The 23,268-nt window shown below is 48.1% G+C and overlaps 1 protein-coding gene across 4 annotated transcripts in view; it reads left to right on the forward strand.

Annotated features, from left to right (window-relative positions):
- Positions 1 to 23,268, forward strand: part of Dscaml1 (DS cell adhesion molecule like 1) — a 326,281-nt gene that overhangs the window by 295,206 nt on the left and 7,807 nt on the right. For all 4 annotated transcript variants that reach the window (XM_017313109.1, XM_006509947.2, NM_001081270.2 and 1 more), the window contains 8 exons: positions 737 to 892; positions 9,389 to 9,528; positions 17,842 to 17,995; positions 19,478 to 19,595; positions 19,943 to 20,106; positions 20,352 to 20,450; positions 21,494 to 21,682; positions 22,332 to 22,619. In XM_017313109.1, coding sequence (XP_017168598.1) covers positions 737 to 892; positions 9,389 to 9,528; positions 17,842 to 17,995; positions 19,478 to 19,595; positions 19,943 to 20,106; positions 20,352 to 20,450; positions 21,494 to 21,682; positions 22,332 to 22,619 — 1,308 coding nt within the window. The remainder of the gene's footprint in view (positions 1 to 736; positions 893 to 9,388; positions 9,529 to 17,841; positions 17,996 to 19,477; positions 19,596 to 19,942; positions 20,107 to 20,351; positions 20,451 to 21,493; positions 21,683 to 22,331; positions 22,620 to 23,268) is intronic.

Here is a 23,268-nt window from a genome sequence, read left to right on the forward strand (position 1 = left end):
TGGACTCTACTGGAAGGACATCCCTGATCCATTTTCTCCTACCGAAGCCAGGAAGCTTCAGTCTTCTGGCTTGACCCTGAAGGTCTCCCAAGACCCTTTGATGTGAAATCTCAGGCCACCCTGCCAGCCAGAGCTATAGAGAGAGATCCAGGATCAAAAAACAAACAAACAAACAGATGTGACCCTTACACCATGTCAGAGTAAGGCTCCTTCCAGAGCTTGCTTTCTCTTTTCCAAGGCTTTCTGACTCAGCCTTGGAAGACATTGCATTGGCCTCTCTATCCTCCAAAGACCACTGGGATTTTAGACGAGCTAACCCTTCCTAGGTCTCTCTATGTGTCCCGGACAGGTCAGCTCTGCTTTCTGTACTCAGGCCTCGGCCATCCCCTTGCCTCAAAGATTGAATCTTTGAGCATGATGGGGCATGGTGTTCTTACCCTCTGGACCCTATATACTGCACTGTCACCTGACCACCTAGCTTGAGCCCTTTGCTTCTACCTGGTTGTCACTGAGGCAGGTACAGGGTCAAGGTCAACTGAGGTTCAAAGCCAGCACATACTCAGGTTCTGGTTAAGCACTTAGGGAGAGATATGGCCTAGGGAGAGTGGCCCGGGTCTATTGCCTTACAGAAGATCATCTAGCCCTCATACCTATAGAGTAGAGGTCTGAGCCCAGGCTGGCAGAGGGCAGGGAGCATGGCAGGGCCAGCCTCATGATCAGGGACCTGTCTCCACAGAGTGGGGCGAGATGCAGAATGTCACCACCACAAGGGAGCGAGTGGAGCTTCGCGGTATGGAGAAGTTCACCAACTACAGCGTCCAGGTGCTCGCCTACACGCAGGCTGGGGATGGTGTGCGCAGCAGCGTGCTCTACATCCAGACCAAGGAAGATGGTAAGTTTGAGAATGACCTCCCACTCTGCCCTCAGGAACTGACCTCCCTGGAGCACACCTCACATATATACTACTTACTTCCAGCTACTATCCTGGGAGCAAGGCAAGAGCAGGACACCATTTTGTCTCTTGCCCCTTTGGGTCCTTGGTGGGTAGTGTGGAGTTTGTTGACACACTCTGAGATGAATGTTGGAACATCTAAGCAACTGTCCCCTCCCTTACCACTCTGCTCTCTGGAGCACTGGGTCACTATTCTCACAAATCTGCTCCCGACACCACCCACAGGGCATCCTTATGATGCATCTATCTATTCCCCTGCCAGACACAGCCTACTTTCCTCTAGGTATGGATGTTGCAGTTGGTATGGGATCAGGAATGCTACCTAGTACAGTCGGGGCTAAGAACTTGGTGGTCATCCCACGGAGGCCCCAGTGTGGTCCGGACCTTGAACTCACTGGCAGACAAATGGAATCTGCCTCCATGTGGAGCTGTAATCACTAAGCTCTTCCCAATTGAGCAGAATTAGGGCCAAATTCAAGAATATAGTGTGAATAAATGCAGGCTGGAGGCCGAGTCAACCCTGGAGGGACCAGTGGGGAGAAGGGTTGGACTTCCAATGGGAGCCCAGAACTGCACAAGTCTGGGAGAGCATTGAAGCAGAAGCTGGCCTGGTCCATACCCCACACACAACTCTGGGCTCCTGCTTCTGCCCACCCATTTCTTTCCCCACTGTCCCCGAGTACTCTGATATTGTTATGATATGTGTGTATGTGATATGTGTGTGCATGCATGTGTGTCATAGCACATGTGTGGAGGTCAGAGGACAACCTGGTAGGATTATTTCTATCCTTCCATCTTAGCATGGGTTTCAGCGATCAGATTCAGATCTCGAGTCTTGTACACCACGTGTGTTTTCCTGCTTAGACATCTCACCAGCTCTTGGTTATTTCTTAACTGCATGCCCTGGGTCAGGTGCCCTGTCCTTAGAAAGGTTGCATTTGCGAGAAGAGTGCCCAGAACACAGTAGGCATGTAAACAGTACTCATTGTTGGCATCATGGTGTCCTTCTTACTTGGCCTATGTTTCTTCGAGAAATACGGAGACATGGGATCTAGAGTCTACCCAGATATTTGGCAGAGATTCTGTAAGGGTCAGAGTTGTGAATGGTAGTGAGGAATTTTATCCACTCCCAGTCTTTCCCAGCATTTCCCAACCCTCCTGCCACATGTACCTGGCATGAACCTTGTCATCGCTTCCTAGGACAGCACTGGGCAAAGCCACCTGCCCTTGGGTAAAGGATAAGCCGAGCTTTCTCACTCAGCCTGGTCCCACCATAAAACCTGGGATCATGCTACAAGGGCATCTCCCTGGTCTTTGGAGATGATTTGCTGAGGTCTGTAAGTTTCCTGACACTTCAGTCAATGCCATAGCCATAAGCATCTCCCTGTGTTTAACCAAAGCAAGGCCCCAAGAGAACCCAAGGCCCTCAGACATCATCCTGCCCTTCCAGGAGCCCTCAACAGTCCACCCAAAGTCACTCGCAGGGCCACTCAGGAACACACAACAGGATCCAGACCTAGAGTGGGAGTTGGGGACACTGTTCCCACCTTTAGGAGACAGATGCATGGTGTGGACAGAGTCCTGGCCAATTCCACAGAAGAGCTGGCCCAGTCCTGTTGTCAGGTCTCAAGCCTTTGCCGCCTACTCCCAGTTTCTGTATGACAAAGCGGGAACAGTGGTGCCTCACTGAACTAAAAGAAGTGAGTGGCTAGAAAGCTCTGTAGAAGCAGCCTGCAAAAAACAGCAAATGATAGTTGCTTTGTGGCTACCAAGGTATGGTCAATGACACAACAGGGGAGAGACTCAGTGAGAAACCCAAAGTCAAAAAGAGTGTAGCATCAGATAAGTCTCATCCCAAACAGCAGTTGTGACTTGACATACATCTGTCATGCTGTGTTCCTACTTGTAGTCATTTGGCTGGGAGAGCGAACAGGTCCATGTTCCAAGCGCAGCCCCTCTGTGGGAAGTTGGCCAAGTAGCTGAATCTGAAGGTCTTAAGACCGACATGCCCACCACCCTCGGGACTTTACATTTTTCCTAAGGAAAAGAAATTAAAATTCTTTAGATGCAACAAAAAGAAATATAAAAATATACAGGGTTGGGGAGATAGATCACTCTGAAAAATGTTTGCCATACAACATAAAGACTGAAGTTTGATCCCCACAACCCACATAGAAAGCCAGGTATGGCAACATACTCTTGTAATCCCAGAGCTAAAGAGGTAAAGACAGAGGGATCCCTGGGACTCATTAGGCAGCTAATTCTGCCTAATTAGCAAGCTCTAGGTCCCAGTAAGAGACCCTAATGGCAAAAACCAAGGTAGAGGCTTCCTCAGGAACACAACCACCTGTACTTGCCCTCATTCAGGTCTGCACATTCATGCATCCATGCACTAGCACACACATGAACATGCACACACACAAGAAATAGGGGACTGGAGCAGTGGCTGAGCAATTAGGAGGACTTGCACTTCCCAGAACCAACAATGCAGCTCAAAACTGTTACTACAGTTCCAGGGAATCCAGTAGTCTCTTGTGATCTCTGCAGGCACTGCACATACCCGGTGTACATACATTCACACAGGTAGAGCATTCATATGCATAAAATAAAAATATAATCATATGCATAAAATAAAAATATACAAATAAAATCATTTTAAAAAGAAGAAAGGGGCTGGCGAGATGGCTCAGTGGTTAAGAGTGCCGACTGCTCTTCCAAAGGTCCTGAGTTCAAATCCCAGCAACCACATGGTGGCTCACAACCATCCAAAACGAAATCTGATGCCCTCTTCTGGAGTGTCTGAGGACAGCTACAGTGTACTTACATATAATAAGTAAATAAATCTTTGAAGAAAAAGGAGGAGGAAGAGGAGGGGAGGAGGAGAAGGAAGAAGAGGAGGAAGAGGAAGAGGAGGAAGAGGAGGAGGAGGGGGAGGAGGAGGAGAGTACAAACATACAAGTCACATTCTCTTCTAAGTGCAGAACTCAGTCTGTGCTTGGCTCCAGGCTGTCTTGGTTGTACTCAGTTCTTGAACTATAGAGCCTCATATCTACTCCTTGCCTTCCCTGTGGAAACCAAAGCCATGCCAAGCTTCATGCTAGACTGCTTTAAAAGCCTTTAGCTGAGGAAAGAGCAGGACTAGAGGCATTCTGGGAGGGCAGCCCTTGTTGAGCAGAGTCAAGTAAGGACCAGGGACAGGAGCTTGTGTGATGCTTCTATGCTGGGGCAGCAGCTGGTGGGAGGAGGAGGTGAGGGGTAGGAGCCGAGGACCAGGAGACTCATGTCTGCCTTCCTGCTGAAGGCAGCCAGAAACCAAGTGATTTTTTTTTAAATGCCTGCCTAAAGGTTATCATACTGCTGACAAGAGAGTCAATTACTGGGCCAGGACTCCAGGGAGGATCAGGACTCAGGAAGAGAGCCCTTATGTGAAGCCCACTTTCCCTAAGGGACATTTTCTGATTCTTGAGGCCATGCCTGAGACACTGAATAGCTCTAGGAGAACACAAATTAGAGGTCAGGGCCTGCTGGGGAGTTTATGTCTGTCTAGTGAATATCACTCTCTCTAAATCAAAACCTTGAAGTACAAACACTCCTTAGAGTCCAGGATAAACATAAGTCAAGTGTACATGTTTCTCTCACACCTATAATTTGAACTAAATTATATCCAGGTGAATTAAAGACACCAGAATTGCTAGTGTCCAGGATGTACCTTTCTTTGGGTAGATGGTTACGATCTGAATTCTCACATTACTGATACAGTTTGGCAAGTATTATGCTGGTACGCAATAAAGACTAGTGGGACAGAATCAGCAAATAAAGAAAAGCCACTAGGAAAAATACACAAAGGAATGTATAATTTCCACACTCGAAGTGACCAAACATGGAATTCGTGACAATTATGCTTGGCAAGGCTAAAAATTACAATAAACCTATCAAATGGGAAAAAAATTAAACTAATACCAAAATTTAGAGCTCAGTCAATGAGTTTAAAAGTGCCTTAGACACAGCTAAAGAGATAAATTTTGAATTGGAAGTTAAGGCAAAAGAAAAAAAGCAGATGAAGTACTGATTGCCAAATGCCTAGAACCATGACTCTCAACCCCCAAAGACCATTGGAAGACACAGATATTCACATTACAGTTCATAATCAGAGCAAAATGACAGTTATGAAGTAGCAACAAAAATCCCTTATGGTTGAGGGATCACCACAACATGAGGAACTGTACTAAAGGGTCATAGCATTAGAAAAGTTGAGAGCCACTGGACTAGAAAGGAAAAATGACCAAGCAAAACACATAGACAGATTATCTCTAATTAATTATCTTCAAGCTTAATATGCATCCATATCAATCAGGAATCGTGTCAAAACCCAAATTTTGGTTCAATTGGCCTAGGATAAGACCTGAGGTTTTCAAATGTCTAACATGTTCCCAACTGATGTCCATGGTAGTTGATGGACTATTCTGAGTAACGAGGATAAAGAGATGTGGAAGACAGCCCAGAAAAAGGAGAAAGAGAAGTAAGCAGGAGATAATAGTCTTAAGGATGATAAGCACTATCAAGCCACAAAGCCAAGATGTTCTAACTCTGTAGATGGCAACTTAAAGACATACACACTGAAGTGCCATATAATCAAGTAGGAGGAAGGAGGGAGGGAGGGAGGGAGGGAGGGAGGGAGGGAGGGAGGGAGGGAGGGAGGGAGGGAAAGAGAGTGAATGAATGAGTCTTAGAAGCAACCAGAAGGAAGAAGCAATAAGATTGTGAACCAACTTGTCAAAAATGTTGGAAGCTGAAAACAACTTTTAAAAAAGGCACCAGTTAAATGTAAGAAAATCATTATAACCTGTGATGTCTCACATAGACTATGCTTCAAGATTAAAATGAAATGAAGACATGTTCACTCAGAGGACTGGAGGCAGGGCTCAGCCGTTTGGGGTACTTCTACTCTTACAGAGAACCTGGGTTTAGTTCTCAGCACCCACGTCCTGGCTCACAACCATATGTAACTCCAGTTCCAGAGGATCTTTGTTCTCTTCTGACTTCTACAGGCATGCACATGCAGCCAAAACACTCCCATACATAAAATGAAGGGGAAAAATCAAAACAATAAATAATGTTTTATTTCAAACATTTAAGTAATGAAAACATCTTCATCCCAGCAATGGCTGAAAGAATGTATCACCAACGTACCTGCCCTGGAGAGATATTCAAAGATATTATTGTTTAGCTAGAAGGCAAATGATCCCAGACAGAAGCGCAGTGGTGCAGCTAGGAAAGCGAAGCAATTAGATGGTGACCATATGGGTCAGTCTGAATTCATACAGACGGTATAAAATGACTGTAATGATGACGGATGTACAGAACTGAAGTCCTCAACAACGACACAACCTGGGGGAGAGCATGTGAAATCTCCGGTGTCTTTGCATTGTCTAGGAGGAAAAGTGCCCATTGATATTGAACTTTAGTAAATTAAAGATTCATTTAGTGGTCAGGTGTGGTGCCCCAAGCCTGTTAACCTGGGAGGCTGAAAGAGAAGGATCCTAAGTTTTAAGCTAGTGTGGGTTACAGAGTCCTTATCTCAAAAAAAATGTTGTTTTTGTTGAATAACCACTGAAAACAGTCAGGCTAATAAGAAATGCAATATTATTTATATAAATGCAAATATGTGTGTGTATAAATCCATATACATACAGTATAAAGTATCCATATATATGAATATTTTGCCTGTGTGCATATATGTACACTATGTGTATTTCTGGTGCCACGGAGGTCAAAAGAGGGCATTGGATCACCTGGAACAGTAGCTATGGATGGTTGTAAGACACTTTTGATGCTAGGCATTGAGCCTTGGTCCTCTATAAGAGCAACGAGTGCTCTAAACCACTGAGCCAGCAATCCAGCCCTAGAAGCATCATTTCCAAAATACTCAATTCAGAAGAAGTCACAAAAGCAAAGAAAAGGCAAGCCTGAGAAGTGAAACAAGTAGGCAGCCTTTTAAGAGGGTTAAGTCTAAACACAGATGTGCCAGTTGTTGCATTAAAGGTAAACGGAGTGAGTCCAATGAGAAGACAAGGACCGTCAAACTGATTACTAGCAAAATATAAAAGCATACTATGCTGAAGACATCTAAAGCATAGGGATGCATAAGGAGGAGATGGAAAGATGGCTTACTGGGTAAAATGCTTGCTGAGTAAGGCTGAAGACTTAAGTTTGAATCCCCAGACCCCATGTAAGACGGTTCATCCATAATCTTAGAGCTCCTTGTAGTAAAGGATGCAAAGACAGGGATGCAAAGACAGGGATGCAAAGACAGGGATGCAAAGACAGGGATGCAAAGACAGGGATGCAAAGACAGGGATGCAAAGACAGGGATGCAAAGACAGGGATGCAAAGACAGGGATGCAAAGACAGGGATGCAAAGACAGGGATGCAAAGACAGGGATGCAAAGACAGGGATGCAAAGACAGGGATGCAAAGACAGGGATGCAAAGACAGGGATGCAAAGACAGGGATGCAAAGACAGGGACGCAAAGACAGGGATGCAAAGACAGGGATGCAAAGACAGGAGAAGTCCCAGAATTTTGTAACCTCCTATTCTGGCATATGCAGAAGTAAAAGAACAAGAGAAACCCTGTTTTAAACTAGGTGAAAGTTGAAAATGGACACATGCACTGTGGCATAGGTGCACATGCACACACACAAGATGATATACAGAGGTGAGTTTGAAAAGAAATGATAGAGAAATACAAAGAATAGCATGACACCTGTCTGAGACTAGAATATTAATATCAGACCTAGGATACAAAAGAAGGACAGATGGTTACAAGACTCCATCTACTAGGCAGAGAAACAAGCATGGTGGCACGTAAACTTCCTAGCAACTGGAAGGCAGAGGCAGGAGGATCATGAATTCAAAGCCAACTGGTGAGATCTGATCTAAAACAATCAGATAGATAAGTAAGTGATAGATAGATAGATAGATAGATAGATAGATAGATAGATAGATAGATAGATAGATAGATAGACATTGTAGATAAATGGCAGGTAGACATATGCATGCATATGTACATACATGCATGCATGCATGCATGATAGTAAACAGGTGATAGGCAAATAGATGATAGAAGACTGATACATAGATGGATGATACATAGATATATAGATAAGTGAAAGAGAGATGCTAGGAAGATAGATGATAGATAGATAGATAGATAGATAGATAGATAGATAGATAGATAGATATAGATGTATGATGGATAGAAAAATAAACAAATGCACAATTGTGGATTTAACACACAGCTTCTAAAAACAAGGAGAAAGTGCGCAAAGAGACACAACCTCACTTACCCCAGAGTCATCCATACACTTTTGCACCTCACAACCACAACAATTCCTGACAACAGAATACTGCAGCCCAGAAGGAGGATGGAGCCAAGGATGCCTCTCAGCCTCTAGGTTCTGTGCTGCTCCTGAAGAGGATCACTTTAATTGGTCCCAAATCACTGACCACTTCCTAGGGAGAAGAAGTCACTGTGGCTCACATGCTGAGAGCTGGCAGAGAGGAGACAAAAGCCGTGACTCTCACTCACCATCTATTGAGAGTCTTCTGTGCAGTACCAATGTTCTGGGTGCTTTATTTTACTTAACGTTAATACTCACCATAACATTAATTCTCATCTCCACATGGATGGAGTCACTGAGGTTAGGGGAGGTATGGTAAAAATTGAATAGGGTACAATTACTACCCCCAAAGGAATATAAAAAATATGGCAGGGGTGGGAAGAGAAGAAGAGAGCAACTGAGTGGAGAGAGAAAGGTGGGGAGTGTGGCTGAGACAGAAAGCTGCCATTCTTCCAGGTAGAGCCCTGGGCCTCCAGTCCTGAGAGGCAGGGCCACCCCAAGCCTGTATGAGCCTCTGGGGTGGATTTCTGAGTTCACTTGCCAGATATAGTTCCCTGAAAACAGAAAAGACCTCAGCAGCACAGGAGACAATACCCTGGGCACACAGCAAAAAGCAGTTCCTGGTCCCAGCCTAGAGGAACTCACAGGCCTAAAGGGGCAGAGTGAGCAGCATCTGTGAGGTGGGGTGCCCCGCATGGGCCTGTCCATCATCAGAGTTCTGGGTGCAAGGATTAAGGTCTGAGGAAGCACATGCGTTCTTCCTGTGTCCCACCCCTCTCTGACCTACGTTTGCCTGGCCTGACCAAACACTTGTGAAGCTGGCTTCTTTGCCAGCCTCCACCTCAGAGCATGTCACACCCCCTTGTGATCCCCTTGCCCTCCTGCCTGTAGGCCATGCTCAGCCCTCCTTCTCTAGTCCAAAGCTCTGGGGCCCCCTCTAAGGAGCTCCCCAAGACTCATTCAGTCCACGCTCCACCACTGTTTCCTATGCATGAGCTATCTTCTCTAGACTGACCAGATCTCCTCTCTACTCAGTTCCAGGCCCCCCTGCTGGCATCAAAGCTGTCCCTTCATCAGCTAGCAGTGTGGTCGTGTCCTGGCTGCCCCCAACCAAGCCCAATGGGGTGATCCGCAAATACACCATCTTCTGTTCCAGCCCTGGGTCCGGTCAGCCGGTAAGTGGTAGGGGGACAAGGGAGCAGATCTTTGAGGAACAACCTGTCAGTCAAACTGTGGGACTTACCTATACTTTTCTGTGACTTATAGTTCAGAATGGGTGCTGGACAAGATGGCTCACTGGGTGAAGGTTGCCAACTGTTAAACTCGAGGACCTGAGACTAAGCCCTAAGCCCTGAGTCTAAAGCCTGGGACCCACACAATAGGAGATAACCTATATCTGCAAGTTGCTTTTAAACACTACACACACACACACACACACACACACACACACACACCATGATATGTATTTTAAGTATGGGTACTGGCTACTCCAAAATGGATGAACCTTTGTGTGCTATCATCCATCATGGGCCCGGCATCTGCCACAGACACTGCAAGCTTGTCACAGCTTGGGAGCTCCTCTTGAATCATGTGGGTCACAACCAAGCAGACAGAGAAAAAGAGAAACCACTCAACTCTGCTCTTCCAGCCTGCTGACCACAGGCACTCCCAGGGACTGGCTGTTCCGTGGACTCTGGGAGTGCATGGTCTCTCATCAGGGTCCTCCAGGTTGGGAGTCAAATGCTGGGCATCTACCACAGGTGACTGCCACAGTGTGGAGTTATGCAAGGAGGATGGGTGGGAGTGGGATATGGGTAGGGGAATCTCTGACCAGGGCCTGGGCTTCCATCGGGACAAGAGACTAAGAGTCTGCAGTATCTTCCCTGATCCTGGCTGATGTGCACCCCAGGCAGAGGTATAAGCACAAGTCAGACTTCTACTGGGAATTCAGAGTCCCCAGAGAGAAGAAAGAGAGGATGGGGTGGGCAAAGCATTGCATATGCCCACACCCCATAATATGCTTCCTTCCCCTCTCCTTTTCTGATACCCAGCTAAGTAGCTTCTCTGCAGCACACATATTCCTCAGACAGGAGCAGGTGGAAACCCCTGCCCTGGGCAGCTTCAGCGATGGGAAACAGCCTATAAGAACATCTCGGGGGCAGGGCTGTCAGGGCTTAGGGCTGGGGAAAGGGCAGGAGGAAGTGTTGTCCTCTATAATGGCAGCTCTCCATCAGCCACAGATCTGCATGAGCTCTGAGCCAGGAATGCTGCCTGTAGCTGCCGGGCCACTGTCATCCCTTCCCTCGTCAGATTTCCTGTGGGCTTTGTAAACCACCCTTCTGGAGTGAGCACCACAGCTCCTTGCCGTGGAGGCCAAGAGTCTCTTCCCAGAGAGAAAGCCCATTGGTTCATAAGCATCCTCACTGTCCTCGTGGGCACTGCCACATGCAACATAATGTTGGCAGCATGCCCATATGGTGGCACTCAGACGGAGCATAGGACATTAGAGCACCCCAAAGACCATCTGATGTTTCTCCATTACCACCACCCTCCCAACTCCACAGCTTGGATGAATGCTACCTCTTTCAGCCATCAGTGCGGGTGGAGCCCTGCTATACATCTGGCTCCTGTCACTCAGCCCTGCTTTGTGTCAGTGGCTTTCATCAGTGGTATGGGACACTGGTAGAGCTCATTCTCTCTCTTCTCTTTGGCTTTAGAGTGTATGTGTTGTTTATGCTTGTATTCCTGTGTTTCTGCATGGTGCTGTCCACTGACATTCTAGGTGGAGGCTTGGGCTGGGAGCTCTTGGAGCTCATGACACTTTTTGCAGAGTGAGTATCTGGGAGAGGACTTGCTGGAACATAGGGTCTGCAGATGATACCTAAGAACACTACGCTTCTGCTGGTGTTATGCCAGGTGTGTGTGTGTGTGTGTGTGTGTGTGTGTGTGTGTGTTGTGCACACACATGCCAGTGCATGGGCCATTTGCACACTTGGGGACTGAACCTAGTTGCCCCACATTAGCGTAGACCCTTGGGATTAACCAATTAATGTTTTCAACATGTCTTCTGCCCCCCCTGCCTGTTTTCTCTCAGTTCTCACAGCACCAAACTGCCCACTAGCCTTTTCCTAACCCTGCTTTTGCCTTTGTTGAGTCCTACTGGGACCTATTTCTCCATCACCCAAATGCCTACGGGACATTAACTGTTGGCACAGCTGACTGTTTTGGTCTCAGAGGCCCCAAAGACCATGGGAGCAAGGTCTTTTCGCCTCTGGATTCCAGGCTGTGGAGCACTTATCAAGAATATTAGAATTGCTGGTGCATGTTTGGTGGTTGAATATCTAACAGCCTGGCCACTATTATAAAGCCCTAGACATGTGGCATGTCCCCTTTTCTAGATGATGGGAGAAAGGTAGCCATGCTCTCGCTTGGCCTTTACAGTCATCTCTGCTTCCAATAATGAAGTCTTCCTAAGGGACCAGTCTGTGGTGGCCTCCTGATTAATTCAGGCGTTGGGAGTGTCTAGTGATTGGTTTGGATCCTGTCCCAGCTGTCAACAACATTTCTGGTCCCCGTCCCCTCTCCTACTGCTAAGGACACTGGAACTGCATCAGTTGGCTTTCCATTACTATGAAGAATACCTGAGAGAGTCAATTCTAAAGAGGAGAGATCTGTCCTGACTCACGGCTTTGCAGGTTTCAGCCATGAGCAGTTGACCCCACAGCCTGCCTCTGTGCCGGTGGTGAGGGGCCTCACCATGGCAGGGAGTAAAATGCTCACAGCTGAGAGGTAAATAAAAGACATTCATTGACACCTACATAGCAAGAGGAAGGACATGCTCCCAATGACTTCGCTCCCTCCAACTGGATCCCACCTCTTAAAAGTTCCACGGGCTTCCAATAATAGCACCACAGGCTGGACGCCAAGCCCTTAAAACGTGGGACATTCAAGATCCCAAATGCAGCAGAGACCCTGTCCCAGCTCTTTGTGTCCTGAGCATATAAGAACCCCCTCTTTCAGGGAAGACTTCCATGGGAGTGTATCACACAACGTTTATACAAAGTGATGAGAATTTCAGTTCAACTACACTAGACTGAGGACTGAGGGGAGGAAGATACTCTGAGCTCAGTGAGGTCTGTGGGGAGAGCTGCCATGGGAAATAGTATCACTCTGCATAAAACAGTCCATATTTAAAGTGGCTGTGTTACCAGTTATTTAAGAGAGGAAGTCTGGTCAGGCGCTAGGGATGATAGCACACTCACATACAAGAAACATGTGAAACCATGGTGTAAATTCAGGCTTAGAAGCAGGTGGCTAAGAGACTGGGTGTTCTCTTACATACTGATGTGTGCATCTGAACATGCCAACGCAGATACATGGCTCACGGTGAATGACTGGGGTCAGCCAAAGCTGCATCAGACAGGGTGAAAACTCTACCCAATACTTTGTTCAGTACAGTGGCCGTGTTTCTCTTTTTACAAAAATAATAGCCAGGGCCAACGAGATGACTCAGTGGGTAAAGGTGATTGCCACCAAGTCTGATGAGCTGAGTTCAATCCCTGCAGAAACCACATGGTGGGGAGAATCAACTTCTACAAGTTGTCCCCTGACCTCTATGTGTGCACACATGCATTCTCACACTAAGTGGATAAATATATAAAATAAACAAGTAAATAACAAGGCTGGAGAGATGCCACATTGGACAAAAGGGCTTGCCATAAGTTAGATTAATCTAACAACCTGAGTTAGAACCCACAGAAGAATGAGAGAACAGTTTCCTGAATGCTATCCTCTGACCTACACACACACACACACACACACACACACACACACACACACACACGTCTATGAACATATCCATACATAAATAAGTGCTATAAGAAACTCCTTCAAGTGCAGAAAAAGACAAGAGACAAAGTTATGTTACTGGGTTCTCTCCTTTTTTTATTAGATATTTTCTTTATTTACATTTCAAATGCTATCACGAAAGTTCCCTATACCCTCCTTCCTCCCTGCTCCCCTACCCACCCACTCCCACTTCTTGACCCTGGCGTTCCCCTGTACTGTGGCATATCAAGTTTGCAATACCAAGGGGCCTCTCTTCCCAGTGATGGCCAACTAGGCCATCTTCTGATACATATGCAGCTAGAGACATGAACTCTGGGGGTACTGGTTAGTTCATATTGTTGTTCCACCTATAGGGTTGTAGACCCCTTCAGCTCCTTGGGTGCTTTCTCTAGCTTCTCCATTGGGGGCCCTGTATTCCATCTTATAGATGACTGTGAGCATCCACTTCTGTATTTGCCCGGCACTGGCATAGCCTCATACGAGACAGCTATACCAGGGTCCCTTCAGCAAAATCTTGCTGGCATATGCAATAGTGTGGTGGTGCACGCCGGTAGGATTTGCTGAAGGAGGCACAGGCAGGAGGATCACGAGTTCTGGGTTCTCTCCTTAGTCAACAGTCCTCCAGGGTTTGGGGAGGATGACATAAGACAGGGTTCCCTGTAGCCTAGGCTGACCTCACATTCCCTTTGGGCCTCTGACCTCCCTGCCTCCACCTCCCAAGTGCTGAAACCACAGACATGTACACAACACCAGGCCTAACCTTCTACATTGATCAGCACAGAGGTTATGGGATTGGAGTGGGGTTTTTTTACGTATATTAAAATAAAAATTTACATGTATGTCTTTTTTATATACAAGTTCCAACTTATGTTTCTTTTCTGTGTTCTTTTGTGGTTTTCGTGGGATTTTTTTTGTTGTCATTGAGGGGCTTTGTTGTTATTTTTGTTTAGTTTTTTTGTTTGTTTTTTGAAACAAGATTTCACATATCCCAGGCTCTAAGGATGATCTTAGAGGCTTTAATCCCAGCACTCGAGAGGCAGAGGCAGGCAGATCTCTGAGTTCGAGGACAGCCTGGTCTACAAATCAAGTTCCAGAGCAGCCAGGGTTATACAGAGAAACCCTGTCTTGAAAACATTAGCAAGTTTTATCCCTCTGCCCTCTGAGATGACAGAGAGAGAGAGAGAGAGAGAGAGAGAGAGAGAGAGAGAGAGAGAGAGAGAGAGAGAGATGCCATCAGAAACACACACAGACACACACAGAGACACACACACAGAGACACACACGCACAGAGACACACACAGAGACTCACACACAGACACACCAGAGTTAGCACAGTGCTAGGAATTAAACCAAGGCTTTGTGCACACACTAATCATGCAGTCTTCCGACTGAGCTAAGCTACATCTTTCTCTCCAGCCTACCAGATGTTCCAAACACACTCTTGAGTGGCTCAACTACTCTCCACAAGGCCTCCCTCCTGCCTATAAGCATTGCTCCACTTTCACCCTTGTAAAGAATACTCCGGTGAACCTTCTGCACAAAGCTTCATGGACATATGTCAGTATTTCCGGGTCACAGAGGCCCTGCATGCATGCTTTCAAGTGGCTCTCCAGAAGCACGAAGGCATGTGTGTGTGCCACAGAGCACCCAGGTTTCTGAATATACACTGATTTCAGATTTGCAATTCATTTTTGCCACTTGGATTTTATTTTTAATAGTTGTCTTACTTTAAATTTTTCTTCTTAGATTACTTATCAGGTTGTTTGTTTGCAAATGCTTATTGGTTGTCTTTTCTTGGAGTCACTTTCAATTCTTGTGTTCATCCTGGCTATTTGAGTTGCTTGCACTTTGCTTATTGATTTGTAAATGTTCTTTCCATATTAAGGATAACAACTATGTTCTAGTGTATAAATTGCAAGTAGCTGCAAATTCATGCATTTTAATTTTATTGATGTATGATAATTTTATTAGAGAACTTAAATTTATCAGTCCTTTTTTTGTTTGGTTTGGTTTTGAAGCCTCTATGATTAGAAAGACATATAATTGTTGCCTATTGGGGTTTTTTTGTCATAGTTTGCTTTTTGTTCTATAACTTTGTGTTCACCAAGTCTTATTTAGGAGAAATGACAGTATGGTTTTAAAAGAATTTCAAGGGATTTGTAGGGAGTCCAGATTAAAAGAAAGGTACTAAAATCTTGGTAAAATGCTGCCATCTCTCTGAATGTGGTGGTTTGGTACCTATAGTCCTAGAATCTTGGTAAAATGCCATTATATCTCTGGATGCAGAGATTCAACGCCTGCAGTCTAGCTCGGGGAGACTGAGACAGGAGGCAGTCATCAGTCTGAGGATCTGAAGGCCAGCAGATTCCTGGACTCCTGGACAAGCCAGCCTCGGCTAATGGTGAAGCCCAGGACCCAGTGAGAAACTCCATCTCAGCCAGAACACACAACAATGTGCACAGCTTCTGAGAAAAAAATACCGAAGTATTGGCCTCTGACCCACACACATACTCACATACTCCCACACAAACGTGTGAGAATACACACAGATATAGACATGCACACACACACACATATGCAAATGTGCACACACACACACACACACAAAGAAAATGACCTTTTAGCAAAAGACATACTTTCCTGCCCTAGGTAAACACAAATGTAGTCTCAAGTTCACACTGACACACAAGCACAATGCACTTACTATCTACCTGCACATATATGTATATGCACACACAAGCATGCATGTGTGCACACATACACACACACAGACAGACACACACACCCAGACACACAGACACACACAGACATACACAGAGACACACACACACTCACACACACACAGAGACACACACACACTCACACACACACAGAGACACACACAGAGAGAGACACACACACACAGAGACACACTCCATCAGAGACACACACACACACAGACATACACACACACACAGAGACACACACGCAGACACACACACACACACCCAGACACACAGAGACACACACACACACTCACATACACACACACCCAGACACACAGACACACACAGACATACACAGAGACACACACACACAAACACACACCTCTACACCCACAGAAAATGAGCACAGAGAACTGCACTCTAATTTTCAAAGAATTGTGCACTCCTTGCCTCTGGGTGACTCAGCGTCACAGCCCAGAAGAGACAAGGTTGTAGATTCCTAATTTGCAAAAGAACTAAGCTCCCCAATCTGTTGGGAGGAAGAGCTCAGGCCACACGGGTTCCCTGCCTGGTAAGGACAGCAAGCACCCTGGGCATGGCACCGCCCTCCAGTCTTGCACTGTCGTGAACTCACCAGTCCCCAGATGCCCTAGCCCAAAAGGGCTCAGAGTGGCTCTGCACCTGTCCCCAACAGGAACTGTGCACAAGGTTAGTCACAGCATCACTCGCCCACCCCTCCTGGGGAAGGCAGGAAGGACGGTGATGAGATACCTGCTCACATTATAAGGATATATGTACCTTCTCCCATCATTTCCCTGCAGACAGCCTGAGGCCAAGAAAAGGACGTTCCTTTTGTCCTGTTACAAGTCCTTGGGTCCTTCAGCTCTCCCATTGGCCATGGAGAATGTCCCTCGGTGACATCTATCTCTCAGCACATGTGTGCATCCGCACAGCCATGTGCAGGAGAGCCTGTGTTGCAAGATCTCACGACTGCAGAGATAACTAATTACCAGCTCCCTCTGGCCTCAGGGCCCCCATCTGTTCCAGGAACTGTTCCCCCTCCTTGGACTTGCGCCCTGATCTCAGAGGGGCCCTAGTGCTCTCCTCTCCCCCATTCCCTGCGGCTGGCCAAAAAAATAAAATAAAATAAAATGAAAGTCAGCCCCATCCGGCCGATGCCAAGGAAGAGGCTGACAGGAGGGCTACAAACTAGCGCTTATCAAAAGCGCCTTCTCAAATTCATTTCAATATCTGAGCCTCTGGTTTCCAAGGCAACATAATCTTTTCATCAAAGCAACTGGTGAAACCACTGGGATCTGATATTGTTTTGTTGGCAACTTGTCAAAACTGTCATTTGGTTAAAAAAATGTTATAGATTTATGTAACCTACAAATATATATAGCGATCCATACTACTAATAATCACTAATAAAGTACTGCCCAGTACAACTCTCCCCACTGCCTCTCTACCCCATCCTGAGAAGGAAAGAGTGTAATTAGGTGGCAGGGCGGGGAGGTGACTAGGCAGGGGACAGGCTGGAGGGCTGGCTACAGCCCTAACAAGGCAAAGGCAGTCATTTGGCTTCTCCACAGAACCTTTCTCTTTGCATGTGGTCTTCCTGGGACCCCAAGTCCCTCATTCTCCTTTCTCTGACTGCCTCTCATCATTTACTCAAAATACCCATATGTGTTGGCCTGTAGCCACAGCTACTAAAGCCTATATAACCGAGAGGGGTACCAAGGTTGGCCTACAAATACTGCAGGACTAGCTCCATCAGCTCCCGGGGTTGAGCCCAGCACAGTACTGTCCACTGCCTTTCTCAGGCTGGGAAAGAGCGTGCTGGACAGATCCTGTCCAAGGACACCAAGGACAATGGCAGGCAAGGGGCCAAGGCACGGTTTCTGTTTCATAGTGTGACTTTGTCTCCGCCCACAGGCTCCCAGCGAGTACGAGACCAGTCCTGAACAGCTCTTCTACCGGATCGCCCACCTGAACCGGGGACAGCAGTACTTGCTATGGGTGGCTGCGGTCACCTCTGCAGGCAGGGGGAACAGCAGCGAGAAGGTCACCATTGAACCTGCTGGCAAGGGTGAGAAGCCTGTGCCTAGGGTCTGATAGAAGCTTCCAGAAGCTCATTTGCAGAATTCTGGCTCCTCCCAAATAGGTGCTGCGTCCCTTCCCCAGTACTTTGGCTGTGGGGAGATGGCCAGTAGTCTCCCTTCTGCATCCACCAAAGAATAACCCTCTGCTGCCCCCTGACTCTGGAAAAGTCACACAACAAGCTACAATCAGGCCCTTGCTTGAGGGCTATACTGTTAACTCTCCTCTGACTTGAGATTCCCCCTCCAGCCCCCATCCACAGCAGAGCCTTGGTCTTAGCACTCAGCTCCTGAATGAGGAGCATCTCAGGATATGGGATACATGGATGCTTCCATGGGGCCTTTGGGACTCCAGAGAAAGCCTCATGCTGCAACCAGAAAGTGCAGGCTCAGTGCTCCTTTACCCGCCAGCAGGCTGGGGAACAAGACCTTCTCAGGGCAGGCCTCACTGATCCCTGATCTGGGCATGAGGGACTGCCCATAGGTATTCCCAATCTTTGAAGAGAATGATAGCTCTGAGGTCCTACCCAAAACTCAGTATCACTCACACAATGGAACAATGGCCTCTTGTCTGTCTTGGCCAAGGGGCAGAAGAACTGGCAACAGTAAGCTTCAAGTCTTCCAGTATCTCCAGCCTCTAGGCACCTTCCTCTTGCCCTGCCCCTTCCCTTCCCCAATCAATCCCAAGCTCACCTGACTCTCCCAGGCCTGGCTTGCCTTGGAAGGAGAGAAGCCTCCCTGTTGTCCACAGAGACAGAGCCAGCAAGCCTCCACCTGAGGGTCCATGGTAAGCCATGGGCTCACCCTTGCAGCCTTCCATCCAGCTGCACGGCCTGGCCATCCCAGACAGCTGAGATGTGCCGTGTTGAGCCTTGCAGCTCTGAGTCAGAGCTCCTTGCATATCACTGTCTCCACATCCTCACCTCCTTACCTCCTTCTCGGGGTACCACCTATCCTTTCTCCAGATCTCACCTCCTTCAGAAGCAAAGGAGCCTAGAGTCTTCCCCCTTCCCAGGACAAGGCCCTAGGTCCTGAGCTCTTGGCAGAAGTCTGTCCCCTGCCCCTGTGAGCATCAAATACAACCCATTCCTACACAAACACAGCTATCCCGTAAGGTTGAGCACCTCTGCCATACTTACACAAACTCACACAAATTCATACTTACACACACATACACATATCCTCTCCTACCCAAAATGCCCTTCTCCTGTGCGCCTTGCCCCTGCTAGAACGCCATCACTCCCTAGATGGCCTGGAATCCTTGTCACCCACCATCTTCTTCAGAACCAGCAGACCTCGGGTCCCATCGGTCCTTGTCCCCATTCTGTCACAGGACCACCTCCACCAAAGCAGCCAGTTTATCCAAAATTCTCCCCTGACTTGGACTGTCAATTCAGGGAGCAATGTGAATGGGGTTAGGGGGAACATGAAGGATAAAAAGCAGGGTGACCCTCATGTTCTCCTCTCTATAGCCCCAGCAAAGATCATCTCATTTGGAGGCACTGTAACAACACCCTGGATGAAAGATGTCCGGCTGCCTTGCAATTCAGTAGGAGATCCAGCCCCGGCTGTGAAGTGGACCAAGGACAGGTAGGTGGTTGACCCTGAAGGAGTGGTGTGGCTCCAGAGAGACAGAGAGCTGCTTGGCCATCATCACTGTGCCCTGCGGTGGCCCTACAGGGCGTATGACACTGCTCATAGCAGTATCCAAGCCACTGCTTCTCCCCACCCCCCAACTATAACCTTCTTCGTGTGTGGGAAGAAAGACAGGAGTTCCCTGGAAATCCCTGGGAAGTACAGAACAAAACCCCAAGGACCCAAAATCCCCTATAAGCCTCCTCCTACCTTTCTTCCATTTGCCCTCACACGTGGGGCGTCGGGGTGGGGCAGGACTAGAGAGAGGGTGTCATAACCCACACCACCTCCTGGTCTGGCAGTGAAGACTCAGCAATCCCCGTGTCCTTGGATGGACACCGGCTTATCCACACAAACGGCACACTGCTGCTTCGTGCTGTGAAGGCTGAAGACTCCGGCTATTATACCTGCACAGCCACCAACACTGGTGGCTTTGATACCATCATCGTCAACCTTCTGGTACAAGGTGAGACTCTGCAAAGCAGGCAGTGTGAGTGGCGACAGGGACAGGGACAGGAATCTCAACCTGTTCAAGAGACTGAATGACAAAGAAAGGCAACCCTGGGTGTTGGGGGTGGGAGGTCTTGGTGGGACTGAGGTGAGAAAGGGAGAGTAGGCATGAGGGATGGGAAAGGCTATGGGAGAGCCGGTACCTTTCTGTTGGGACACTCCAGACCTTTTGCACTGAGAGCTAGTGGTTTTCCCTCACAGTTCCCCCGGACCAGCCCCGCCTCACTGTCTCCAAAACCTCTGCCTCTTCTATCACCCTGACCTGGATTCCAGGAGACAATGGGGGCAGCTCCATCAGAGGTAAGGAGGGGAGGGAACTACTCACCTGTTTCTAATACTTGGTCCCATAATCCCCGAGAATCTGGAGGGTAATTCAGACTGTGAGGCATACATGGAGAGCGCTCCCACCCCCTCCATTTGTGAGCAGAACAGATCTTTCCTCTCTGGACCTTGGTTTCCCAGTCTTTCAAAGCAGGCAAACATGACATCAGCACCTCTCAAACAAGGGTCTGTGTGGCTCGGCAAAGATTGTTATAAGAATGCAGCTCAAGGCCAGGCATGGTGGTGCATGCCTTTAATCCCAGCACTTGGGAGGCAGAGGCAGGCGGATTTCTGAGTTCGAGGCCAGCCTGGTCTACAGAGTGAGTTCCAGGACAGCCAGGGCTACACAGAGAAACCCTGTCTTGAAAGAAAAAAGAAGAAGGAGGAGGAGGAGGAGGAAGAGGAGGAGGAGGAGGAGGAGGCATGGTGGTGCATGCCTTTAATCCCAGCACTTGGGAGGCAGAGGCAGGCGGATTTCTGAGTTCGAGGCCAGCCTGGTCTACAGAGTGAGTTCCAGGACAGCCAGGGCTACACAGAGAAACCCTGTCTTGAAAGAAAAAAGAAGGAGGAGGAGGAGGAGGAGGAGGAGGAGGAGGAGGAGGAGGAGGAGGAGAAGGAGAAGAAGAAGAAGAAGAAGAAGAAGAAGAAGAAGAAGAAGAAGAAGAAGAAGAAGAAGAAGAAGAAGAAGAAGAAGAAGAAGGCAGCTCAGCGTTCGTTCAGTAGTCTGCTGCAGTGGGGCTAAAAGTGTACTTCCAAATTGCTCTTCTCAAATGGGGACACTTCTGGTCAGGGACTCCCTGTCCCCTCCTAGAACAGTTAGTGTCATAAGCCTACCAGCTCTCTTAACCTAATGCTAGATCTATGGAGAGACCCAGACTCTCCCAGCGCTACAATGGCAGGCCTCCCCGCTTTGAATCTCATTTGCATATGCCCATCCCTATGGCCTCTGCTAGAGTCGAGGCTGGGTCTCTCCTGCCCTGTCCTTCTCTGCTTTGCCCCACTCGCGCCAACCCCTCCTGCAGGCTTCGTGTTGCAATACTCTGTGGACAACAGCGAGGAGTGGAAGGATGTGTTCATCAGCTCTAGCGAGCGCTCCTTCAAGCTAGACAGCCTCAAGTGTGGCACGTGGTACAAGGTGAAGCTGGCGGCCAAGAACAGTGTGGGCTCTGGGCGCATCAGCGAGATCATCGAGGCCAAGACCCATGGGCGGGGTAAGGCCGGGTCGGGGGTGGCAATAAAGAGTGGGGCTCAGGTGGGAGGTGGGTGGGGTGGCAAACGTGATGTTAGCGGGAACATACACGTGGCTATCATGGGAAAAGAGGAGCCAAGTGCTTACAGGGCTAGAGGGGGGAGACTCAGCCTTGTTCCTATCACTAAAGCATCTTGGGATACGCTCATCACCAGGCAAAAGTGATCTGGACTGGGACGGGGTGGGGGAGTGGCTACCATGCGTGGCCACCTGGGTTCAAACCCCATCACCACAAAAACTTTAATCCTGGCACTCAGAGGTGGAACTGAGGGAATCAGAAAATTCAAAGTCATCTTTGACAGCATAGAGAGTTAGAAGCCAGTCTAATCTAAGACCTTGACAAAAATTAATTAACTAACTAATTAATTAACTAAAAGGTCCTACTACCAGGAGGGTCAGAGAGTTGGCATCCTTCCTTCCTTTCTTCGAACCACTCACCCTTCACTGCTGGGCCCCTGCTGTCGGGCCTTTCCTCCTCTTGCCTCTTCACTCCTGCAGCACCCCCACAATAGTCCCAGCTGCCCCAGGAAAAGCCTTCCCGGATAGATGAAGGACCCCTTCCTTCCTTCTAGGACACCCTAACATCTCTCCTCCCCCTTCTGGTCTCCCAGAGCCTTCCTTCAGCAAAGACCAACACCTCTTCACCCACATCAACTCCACACATGCTCGGCTTAACCTGCAGGGCTGGAACAATGGAGGTTGTCCCATCACAGCCATTGTCCTGGAGTACCGGCCCAAGGGGACCTGGGCCTGGCAGGGCGTCCGAGCCAACAGCTCCACAGAGGTGTTTCTGACAGAACTTCGAGAGGCTACGTGGTATGAGCTACGCATGAGGGCTTGCAACAGCGCCGGCTGTGGCAACGAGACCGCCCAGTTTGCCACCCTGGACTACGACGGCAGTGAGTGGAGAGGGTGGGGTGGGACAGCCCCCGGGTATCTGGAGAGAGGGATAAATAGAAGCATACAGGAATAAACCCAGGGTAGAGGGCTAAGGAGCGAGACAGAGGGGCCATCCGATTGGTAGCAGGTGGCTAAGTGAGCAGATGTACTGGCAGCCAGTCTTGACAGGCAGGTGGAAGTCTTTAAACAAGATGCAGTTCTTGGTGTGCATTGCTTCAGGGAGATGGAGAGGGTGAGGTAAGCCGAGATGGAACTGAGGTCCTGCTCCCGGATGACTAGGCTAGCCGAGTGCATTAGTCAAGATAAACAGCCTGTTCTGCAGTCACAAAGACTAAGAGCCTGGTTGCTCCACGCAGGGAAGAATCTTTTCTTGTTCTGAGAAAGTCCTGAGAGAGCTGATTGGCAATCACCTTTTAGCTACGTCATCTTGAACATGGCCCTTTCCCCGAGATAAAGGCACATCAGTTCTTAACTGCCTCGAAGGGGCTGGTTTTTATCACTTCTCTCTCTCTCTCTCTCTCTCTCTCTCTGTGTGTGTGTGTGTGTGTGTGTGTGTGTGTGTGTGTTGGGGACCAAACCCAGGGCTTTGCTCTAGCTAAGAAAAAAATTATCACTTGTTTTTCACCCTCTGTTGTTCCAACTAATCAT

Source organism: Mus musculus, chromosome 9 (assembly GCF_000001635.26).
Source record: "Mus musculus strain C57BL/6J chromosome 9, GRCm38.p6 C57BL/6J".
NCBI lineage: Eukaryota > Metazoa > Chordata > Mammalia > Rodentia > Muridae > Mus > Mus musculus.